This window comes from Zingiber officinale, chromosome 2A (genome assembly GCF_018446385.1).
Source record: "Zingiber officinale cultivar Zhangliang chromosome 2A, Zo_v1.1, whole genome shotgun sequence".
NCBI classification, from domain to species: domain Eukaryota; kingdom Viridiplantae; phylum Streptophyta; class Magnoliopsida; order Zingiberales; family Zingiberaceae; genus Zingiber; species Zingiber officinale.
In genome coordinates this window covers 89234978-89245584 of record NC_055988.1, presented here as the reverse complement: position 1 = coordinate 89245584, position 10607 = coordinate 89234978, and the positions used below count along the sequence as shown (strand labels likewise).

Below are 10607 nucleotides of genomic sequence, written 5' to 3'. Positions count from 1 at the left end.
TGACATAATATATTAAGAGTAGTGATTTTTAAACATGAATGAGTTTGAAAATTTAATTCGTGTTCAAAAAATCACCGCTCTTAATATATTGCGTCAAATTGATGTTTGAGGACATGAATATAATTAGGAGAACTAACTAAACACATAGGAGATAGTCTCACGTCAATCCGAGCTCATTTGGTCCATCAACTGATTTTGTAATATAGTAAGAGCAATTATTTTTTTCAACATAAATGTGTTTGAAAAATTTAATTCGCGTTAAAAAAAACACCGCTCTCAATATATTTAGTTAAATTGATGTTTGAATATATGAATATAATCAGAAGAATTAGTCGAACACATAGAAATTAGTTTCATATTAATCCAAAGTCATTTAATCCATCAATTAATTTTGCTCCAAATTAATTTTGATAAATAAAAAAAATCAATCGACTGATTTGCTCAAAATTTTAAAAGTTCATCACAGATAAAAATCAATTGGACAGGTAAAAAAAATTTAGTCGACTGATTTTTAAATAAAAAATCAATTCGACTTATTTATTTTATCAGTTGACTAATTAAGGGTAAAATAAAAATGAGCACGTGATTTGGTTATTTTAAAATTATCCTACGTGATTTAATAATTTCGATACTTATATATGGGGTCTGGTAAAACAGTTGTATACCCATCTGTCTTTGAAACTATTCTTCCATACATGATTTCATCCAGCTCTTCGTACATTTGCAGGTTCGGTTGCAAAATTTGCTTCTTATTACAAGAAATGAACTTTTTACTTGACAGTGTTTTTGTTGCAGACTTAAAGCACCACGATAATCCAATCTCCTTTGTTAAACTTGCAGCTGCAGAGCTGCTCTCTGGAGGTGTCCTTAAACCAGTCGTGTGCTTGTGTCACCAGCTTGCTTTAATTACTAGTGGTGCATTAGCGTTGCGAGAACTATGAAACAGTGTGTAATAATAAGGTACACTCTGCTCCTTGTAGCACTTTACTAGAGCTTTGTTTACCGTAGTTGCCTTGTTCTGTTCATCATGACTCTAATAGCATCCCTCTAGGAATCAATGCCGTGAAATTTAAACTATTTGAATTTCGTTACGGGAGGTTTAATGTGATGTAATGCGCTGTCTCTTAATTATATTCTAGAAGAAAAATCTTCACTTATTCATACAATATAGTGATTGGAAAATAGTCATGAACTTCAGCAGTCACGGCCGCCACCGCCGCCGCGATGACCAGAGAGAAGTTCAACATGCTCCGAAACTAGAAGTTCAACATGCTCCGAAACTTTCTTAGCTTTGCGGTAATCCAGGTAATCCTGATACAGGTAAGAAGCAAAACCCCAAATGGCAAGCAGCAACGCCACAACCTTGATCCCGCCCATCTTCTCATGAAAGAAAATCACAGCGAACACCGGCACGACGGGCAGCGCGATGGTGCTGATCACGTTGGAGAAGAGAGAAGACACCACGAAGATTAGCCCCACGACGCCGACCGACGCCAACTGCCACGAGAGGCCAGTCCAAACCAGAGTCATCACGTAGGACACCTTCCCCTTCTCAAACCCCTCCATCTCGCCCTTCAAGCCCTTCCACTCCCCGCTTGCAAACAAGCCCACGACAGCGACACAGCTCGCCACGAGGGAGGTGTAGATCTGCACCTCCAACACGACTGTTAAAGTCTCCTTTTGGATCACCTTCTGAAACGAGAGCTGCATCAGAGAGAGGATGAGCGAGTAGGTAGCTGACGCTCCTAATGTCAGCATGAAGCCGAGCACGTACTTCACCTTCGGAATGCTTCCGGAGCTTTCAGAGGCTTCATTGAAGCCGAGTATGGCAGCGGAGAGTGTCAAGAGGACGACAGAGTTCAGTATGCAAGCAGTGAACTTCTGGGAATTCAGATAGTAGGAAAAGACGGCATTGAAGGCCAATTGAGTGGCACAAATCAGAGAGTAAGTCGAGACCGGAACGTATAAAAGACCGTAGGAATACATCAAGTCATCGACGCCGATGATGATGCCCAGACCGAGGTATATTAAGGCAATCTTCAGGCGAAGAGCAGGAGGTGTGACTGCTGCTGCTGGGGAAGGAGGTTGTCGGTTTGAGGGGAAAAGGAGAAGAGGGATGCAGACGAAAGGGAAGCCTGCACTTTGGACGAGTGTGGCCATCCATTTGCTGTTGCCTCCTTGGTTGTAGTAGAATCTTCCGAGAAGGGTCGCGGCCGTTTCGCCGATGAGGAGGAAGAAGATATTGAGGAACACCAAGAGCCACCATTGCCATCTTTTTTTGATCGTTGATGTTGTTGTAGTTCCTGACACTGACTCTGCTTGATCTACTGGAAGAATCAAATAATTCATCAAGATAACTTTGATTGAAACTAGGAATATGAACACTTTAATGCTTCACGATGATTGCTCTAACTTAAAAAACACCAACGTAGCTCAATTCAGATTGGAAAGAAATTAGGGCTTTTGACAATTAGCGTCAAAATTGGCTAACCCTAAGAACATGGAAGGACAAGATCCATGTAGCCAACAATAAATAATTGGGATTTACACAGATTGATTGATGATGATAACAAGGAATTCACAGCCTTTCTGTGTGCTATCTTTTGCTAAATTTGATCATTGTTCTTCTTTGTAGTTGACACTGTGCACAGTAGTTTGTTGAAAGAATGAAGCTTTCACTCATATGAATTGATCCATCAAACTGAAATTTAGCATGATAAACAACTAATTGAGAATTTGAGAGTATGTGTAAAGATTTTTCTTTTCTGAAAATTCAGAATGGTTTTGTCAAAATGCCCAAGTATATACTTGATTCATCAGTTAACATCTTTAAATGCTCGTTAAATGATGTTTAACAGATGCATTAAGCATTAATTTCCATCAAGTTGTAGTAGTTTATCTCTCCTCTCTGACTCAATCACTATGAGAAAGGATATGACACCAATCAATCATATCTTGTTTTCTTCTTCTAGTTTAGTACAGTGTCTCTACCAAACAGCATCCTCCGGCTCCTTAAGGAACTCTACAAAGTACATCCTTTCAAAAAAAAAAAACCTAGAAAAATCTCATCACATTGAAAAAATCGAAAGAGGTAGCTTTTCCTTGGAGCAAAAGAAGAACAAATCTTATTGGAGATTACAGGAAAGGGGAAAAAAAACAACTGCACCATCTCAGCAAACAAAAATAATAAAAATAGTGCCGTTCGGTAGAAAATACAAAGCAAATCGCAGAGCATGTTGCAAAACATCCAAAAATGACAGGAAGGAAACAAAATGACGAAAGATGCAAAGGAAGTCAGAGAAAAGTAGCGAAGGAATACCAGCCATGTAGAGCTGCTAAGCTCGTCGTCGACCTCCTCCTCCTCCTTCTTCTTGGTGTTGTTTTTCTGTGGCTATGAGTGATGTGTATTGGTTTGAATGGGGATTGTATTTCTGGGATTTGCGTTATATAGAGAAGAGCGGAGCAATGTATTGCAGCCGCCTTTCACCGAATGAAAAATAGTAATTTTATTTCGCTAATTTATTGTTGACATTGGGAATGAATGAATGAATGAATGAATGGAGAGTCAGTGATAATAAAACAATATTAAAATGATAAAAAATTAAGTATTTAGTATTCATATTTTATCTATTTAGAAAAACAATACCAAGAACTGCCTTTTTTTTATCTATTCCGAATCGGACAAAATATTTATCATTGGTCCTTTTATTTTTTTTAATAAATTTATAATCTATCAACTTTAATTTCTCATCTCTTCGGAGAAAGATTTAAAAAAAAAAAACATTCCCATTTCTTTTACCTTAATCTTAGTTGTGATATTAGAAACAATAATATCAACTACTAAAAAATACTTTTAATTTGATATTATATCAAAGAAGTATATTAAAAAGAGGAAAGAGGGGCTCCTAGTCTTATCGTATGCTCTCTATTTACGATCCTATCTGAAAATCGAAGGAGACGGATGTTGGGTACGTGATGCTCCTACTGATCGAGGATAGACTCCGCTTGGACTTGCAACCACAACTACGCCAAGGAAGGGGTCCCCGACGTTAGCCCTCTGACGCTCAAATCAGTCACCAGTGATGAAGATGCAAGTGAAGCAAAGAAACGAGTGAACAGTAGTAGTAACAATAGTGCGCATACCTCTGTTGAAACTTGGACCCCTTTATATAAAGCTCCTGTAGCGCGCGTGCACGCTTCCCAAGGCGAGCATGCATCCTCAAGTTTTTCCTGAAAAGACGTGTCAGTAAAGTGTCTCTAACACAGTACCTTAATGGTCTGAGCATATCTCTGACGTGACAGTAGAATCTTTCGTTGTACGATCTTCTATCTGACCATGCCACCTGTCAGCGGCACTAGCTCCCAAAAGGATGTCGAAAGATGATGTGCTATTGTCTATTGTTGGGCGGAGCAGGATAGCCGCTCGGCTCGGGTCCCCACTGTATGCTTGACTGATGAGTCCGCTACCTAGCCGAGCGGGATAGCCGCTCGGCCGTATCATTGTTGTTTCTATATGTAGTCCGTTCGGTTGTAACTCTGTTCCGCTGTTCTGTTCCGAGTACTGTTATAAGTCCGAACGAGGTAGCTGCTCGGCCTGCTTTCCACATAACCTTGGTGACTTCTTTCTTTATTGAGCGTCGGCTGCTCGGCGCGTTGTCGAGCCAGAGGTGATGTCGGATCGGGCACCCATCTTCCCGATCGGGCGATCCCCTCGCCCGATCGGCCAAACGTTGATCGCATTGACTTGACTTTGGCCTCCACCGTGACAACGATCCTCCGCAGGGTGGGCCCCGCCTTATCACTGCATCACATGCCTCCCCCTCAAGTCTAGTCGAAGGAGGCTGCAAATCTGACTGACTGGACAAATTTGTATGCGAAGATCTGCCAACTGAAGACTACAGCAAGCCGAGCCCCGCATCTCAAACCCCCGAATATCAAATCATCATCCAGGGGCCGCTCACTAAAGTCTGGAAGGACACACGAGCCCGCGCGGGGATGATGCCTCTGGGCGTGCTCGCGAATAGTTACACCCAAATGCCAACTGGAGTAAGTACTTTTTAGTGTAATTACTTTACCTCCGATCGGCGCAGACCTTTTCTTGCTTGTCCGCAGTATTGGGTGGAAAGTTTGTCCATGTGCTACATGCTCGCATTTTTGGAGGACAATGTCAAGAAGTTGAAGTCCTCGAGCGGCCAATCCCCTGCCGATCTGCAAAAAGTGGCCAAACTGAAGGCCGATCAGGAGAAAAGCACGAAGCTTCTTAAGACCGAGTAGGGAAAAAGTGCAGAATAGGAGGTGTTGTTGGCTCGGCTCAATAAGCAGGTCAACACCTTCGACAAGAAGATTAAGTCGGCAAATGCGAGGAAGAACCGGGCCATTGAAGATTTGGATATGAAGAACCAAGAGGGTCGGGCCCTTGCTAAGAAGCTCAAGGAAGTCGAAGACTTTTTGGTGACCGAGCGGAAGAGATGGTCAGCTGAGGAAACCGCACTCCGGGCCCAACTCTCTGTAAAAAATGACAAGCTGAAAACTGCCAAGGCCGAGCTGGAGGCCTCACGAGCGGCCCTGATGACTTACCAAGATGCCTAGTCGAGTAGGTTTGAAGCCAGGAAGCTAGTCTACATCCGCTCAGATGCATTTAACGATAAAGTTGCCGATAGGCCCTTCGGATTTTTGACCTCGCGATTGACGGGACGCTCAGCCAACTCAGGGAAGGTGGTCATCTTCCCGCCGCTCTGAAGGACAATGTCATCAGTCGGGACAAGATTACCACGTTGCTACCCGATGATGCCTTAGATTATCTTGAGTGAGGCTGAGAGCTGTAAAATTTTGAAGTTTCAATGTATGCTCGCCCATTCTGCGAAGCTTTTATCTTTAACTTTTCACTGCCTTTATGTCCGTGATTCTCTCGACCAGCGAAGACTTGTATGTCTATCCGCTTGATCTGTTCTGCTCTCGACGCTTTGATATTTTGGTACATACTCCCGAGCGGGCCGTGTATATGAAGACTTGTCAGTCGTTCGATGGTTAGCGTAGACTCAGGTTTAACGTCGCTGCTCGACGGTTTGTAAAGACTCGATTTAAGGTCGCCGCTCGACCGTTTGTGAAGACTTGAGTTTAAGGTCACCGCTTGACCGTTTCAGCTCCAGGGTTTAACGTCGTCACTCGACGGTTGATGAAGACCCGAGTTTAACGTCACCGCTCGACAGTTTGACGAAGTCCCGCGTTTAAGGTCTCCGCTTGACCGTCGGTGGAGACAAGGGTTTAAGGTCACCGCTCGACCGTTGGTGGAAATAAAGGTTCAAGGTCGCCGCTTGACCGTCGATGGAGACAAGGGTTTAAGGTCATCGCTCAACCATTGGTGGAGACTCGCGTTTAAGGTCGCCGCTCGACCGTCAGTGGAGACAAGGGCTTAAGGTCGTCATTCGACCGTTGGTGGAGACTCGTGTTTAATGTCGCCGCTCGACCGTCGGTGGAGACAAGGGTTTAAGGTCGCCGCTCGATCGTTGGTAGAGACAAGAGTTTAACGTCGCCGCTCAATGATTTGAGGTGGACACGCGTTTAACTTCGCTTCTCGATGGTTTGATGTGTCGTTCGGCTCAAATTTTAGAAAACTTCATTTTTATTCTCATCCTGCATCCAAAGAGGACATACAAATATATTGTTTATTCACCCCGTGCATCTCTCATCCGGCCCGGTAGGGTTAGAGATGATTCACGCTCCACAGCCGTTCGAGCCACCTTCCATTATCATCCTCAATGTAGTAGGCTTCTGAACGGAGCTTTTCCACGACCTTGAAGGGTCATGCCCATGGAGCTTCAAGTTTAGTGATGTTGTCGACCGGGTTCACTTTCTTCCAGACGAGATCGTTGACTTGGAAAGATCTCGGGATCACCTTTCGGTTGTAGTTTTGCTTGATCCGCTGCTGATATGTCGTTAGCCAAACGTCTACTTTGTCCCTCGCCTCGTCAAGTAGATCAAGCTCCATGAGCCTCCGCTCGGCGTTGTCTTCATCGTAGTACTACACCCAATCGGTCTCTACTCCAACCTCTACGAGGATGATTGCTTCACCACCGTGCACTAAATGGAAGGGAGTCATACCGGTTCCCTCCTTCAGGGTCGTGCAGAGAGCCCATAACACACTCAGGAGCTCATCCACCTAACTGCCTCCGACGTGATCTAGCCGAGCGCATAATATTCGAAGAATCTCCCGATTGGCAACTTCCGCTTGCCCGTTGCTCTAAGGGTAGGCCACCAAGGTGAACGCTTGCTAGATGTCGTATTTTTCGCACCAATCCTTGAGCCTCTAATCGACGAATTGACTCCCATTATCTGAGATGAGCCAATGTGGGATGCCGAACCGGCATATGATGCTCTGCCACACAAACTTGATGAAAATCTGCTCAGTTATTTTGACCAGCGGCTCGGCTTCAACCCACTTCGAGAAGTAATCTACCGTAACGAGCAGGAATTTTTCGCTGACTGGTCTCCATGGTGAATGACCCTACGATGTCCATGCCCCATTGGTCGAATGGACAAGATACTGTAGATGCCTTCATTTCCTCGATCGATCGGTACGAGAGGTTGTGATACTTCTGGTAGGACAAACAAGTGACTACTGTCCGAGTGACATCTTCTTGGAGGGTCGGCCAGGAGTATATTTCATGCCAATGAGCAGCCGCTCGGATGTCCTCAGTAGGATCCTTGTTGCACTTCTCGCACTATGTATTCGGCATCTTCCAAGCTGATACACTTAAGTAGAGGCCTGGAGAAGGCTTTCTTATATAGCTAGTCTCCGATCAGAGTGAATCGTCCGGCTCTCTTTCTTAGTAAGCGAGATTCCTCCTGATCGAACGATGTAGCTCCTGGCCGTAGGAATTCTATCAGAGATGTCCTTCAGTCGTTCGGGAAGGTGAGCCCTTCCATTCGGTCAATGTACGCTACCAAAGATACTTGTTCGATCGGCTGGGCTATGATGACCGACAACAATGAACTGGCTAGTTTGGCCAACTCATCTGCAGTCTGGTTCTCCGATCGGGGGATCTTCTGTATAATGACTTCCCAAAAGTTGGATTTCAGCTTCTTGAAGACCTCTGCGTAGAGTTTGAGTTGAGCATTGCTTATCTCGAACGTCCTGGACAGTTGCTAAGCGGCCAATTGAGAATCTGAGTAACTTTGGACCTTGATGGCTCCCACGTGCTAGGCTGCCTGTAAGTCAGCTATCAATGCCTCATACTCAGCCTCATTGTTGGTGGCTCTATAGTCCAACCGAACGGATAGTTGTATCCGGTCTTCCTGTGGTGAGATGAGTAGTATGTCGATTCTGCTTCCTTGCCGAGTGGGCAAGACGTCGACATATATCCTCCAAACGACTTCTGGCTCTGAGCTCTGTATCTCGGTGACAAAATCCACCAAAGATTGTGCTTTGATAGCCATTCACGATTGATACTAGATGTCAAACTCGCTAAGTGTTATGCAACCGCAAGTGCACAGTTTCGTCGTCAGTAATAAAAATATCGATCCCACAGGGACTGATTATAAGCACTAGTAATCGTTCACTTAGGGTTAGCTAGACTAACAATGGGTTTGAGTAATCTAAGTAGAAAGGTTGGGAAAAGGAATCGAGGATTGGTGAGTCGAAGTGTTCACTTATGGGGAGTTCTAGGAGGTCGGTTTCGTTGTGGTGGTATTGATGTGTCAAGTCATATCTTACACTCGCTGTCCTTTTACATGCAATTGCCGGAAACTAAAGCGGCTATCCTTAAGCACCAAAAGGAAGAAGGTCCCTAAGAAGTCCTGTTACGGTTTACCCTTGTCACTAGGGCGCCTCGGCAAATCTCGAGGACACGACTCTAATTGGTGAGTTAAGAATAGTGGTTAAGAGTTAAGTTTAGTCTTTCGTTCCCTTGAGGAGAATCTGCCTCTACTTTCAAGGGAGTATCCGAGATGTCCGTGAACAGGTTACCCCTATCACTAGGACCCCTCGGATGTACGATTTAGAGATAATCCCTCTAGAAGTTCGACAAGTTCTACACAATCAAACAACAATTGAGACAAAGCATAAAAGATCATCCAACGAGTATAAGCATAATGCGAGTCTTACATCAAACCGACCACAACTATTCCCTAATCCTAGAACAAAAGATCTACTCCATAAGTATCAGAGAAATACCCAAAGACATAATCTAGATAAACATACAATCTTCAGACACGGAGAAAGAAAGAAAGAATATGCTTATCCAATGACGACGAGTGGCCTCTGGATCAAAATCTCTGCTTCTGGAGTCAATGTGGTGGTGGGAGATCGCTGGACGGAAGTCCAAGATGGCGTAGGATGGCTCCCAGGTGTTTCTCTAACTCACTGCTCACTTCCCTGCCGGCCTCCCTCAAGAAAAAGGGTTAAAACCCTTATATAGATTAGGGTTTAGCGGCGGCGACATGGCTGTGCAGGATGGCACGGTCGTGCTCTTCCCTTCCTCTGGTCGCGCTGCACGGCCGTGCCAATTGGCACGACTGTGTGGTGTCTGGCCATGGTCTCTGGGGCACGGGCGTGCAAGGATGCATGGCCGGGTTCTTCTTGGTCTTGGCATGAGGTGGCACGACCGTGCAAGGATGCATGGCCGTGTGTTGATCTGCCTTTGTCTTGGTCGCACGGCCGTGCACTGCTCCCCTACTGTCTGGTCACACGGGGTGCAAGGATTGCACGGCTGTGTTCTTTGGCTTGTTCCGGTGCATTGATAATCGTCGTTTTCGCTCTGAAAGTTGTCCCTATTAACACAAAACCACACTGAGAGCAAATATCCGAACAAAAGATAATATATAATGAATACAAGATGAAAGAGGCAATCATACATCGAATATGTATGCATAAAGTATGTGAATGTGCGCTAAAACGTGCATAAATGATCATACTATTTGTACACATCACTAAGCTCCGTCGTCCACTAAATCAGCCGTCCAGACACCTCGAGGTTGAGGAGGACTCTTCCTAAGGCATTGTTGGTCATCACAATTATTGAGTGCGTGAGGAAGTATGGGCAAAGCCTCCGTGTTGCGAGTACTAACGACCAACTTTTCGAGACCAGTGTAGCAGGATTCAACATCTTTTAATATATGGCTCAAAAAGTACACAGGTTGTTCTTCGTCGTTCTGCTTAACTAGAGTTGAGCCAACCACTTGTTCAGTAGCAGATAGATTCAGAGCGGCTCACCGACACACGACTTAAATAACATAGGTAGAGAGTTGAGGTATTCTTTGAGCTCCTTGAATGCCCGATTGCACTCCTCATCCCACTAGAATTTGGTGGTTCGGCACAGTATCTTGAAGAATGACAGGCTCCGGTTGGACGACTTGGAGATGAATCTGGATAACGTCATGATCCGACCGGTCAACCGTTCTGATTCCTTCAAATTGCGAGGTGGGGGCATATCCTGTAGTGCCTTCACTTTGGTCAGATTCGCTTCGATTCTCCGCTCGGTGATGATGTAGCCCAGGAAGCATCCTGTCACGCCCCCAGAGGAGTCCCTGCCAGACAAAAATCCAGCAGCATCTCCCCTGTACTGGTGACAATATGAAGCATACATACATACATCACACTATATAAACAT

The 10607-nt window shown here is 44.7% G+C and overlaps 1 protein-coding gene across 2 annotated transcripts; it reads right to left on the bottom strand.

Moving 5' to 3' along the window:
* Nucleotides 1-1125: 1125 nt before the first annotated feature.
* LOC122039776 (probable purine permease 11) lies at nt 1126-3486 on the bottom strand. 2 transcript variants are annotated; one of them, XM_042599222.1, is made up of 2 exons: nt 3320-3486; nt 1126-2327 (listed from the first exon to the last, which is right to left on the bottom strand). In XM_042599222.1, exons 1-2 carry the CDS (start codon nt 3324-3326, stop codon nt 1195-1197), a joined length of 1140 nt encoding a protein of 379 aa, XP_042455156.1. In that variant the 5' UTR covers nt 3327-3486; the 3' UTR covers nt 1126-1194. The 2 variants fall into 2 exon arrangements, with proteins under 2 accessions (XP_042455156.1, XP_042455157.1); XM_042599223.1 differs by having other exon boundaries at nt 1126-2324.
* Between the last annotated feature and the right edge of the window lie 7121 nt (nt 3487-10607).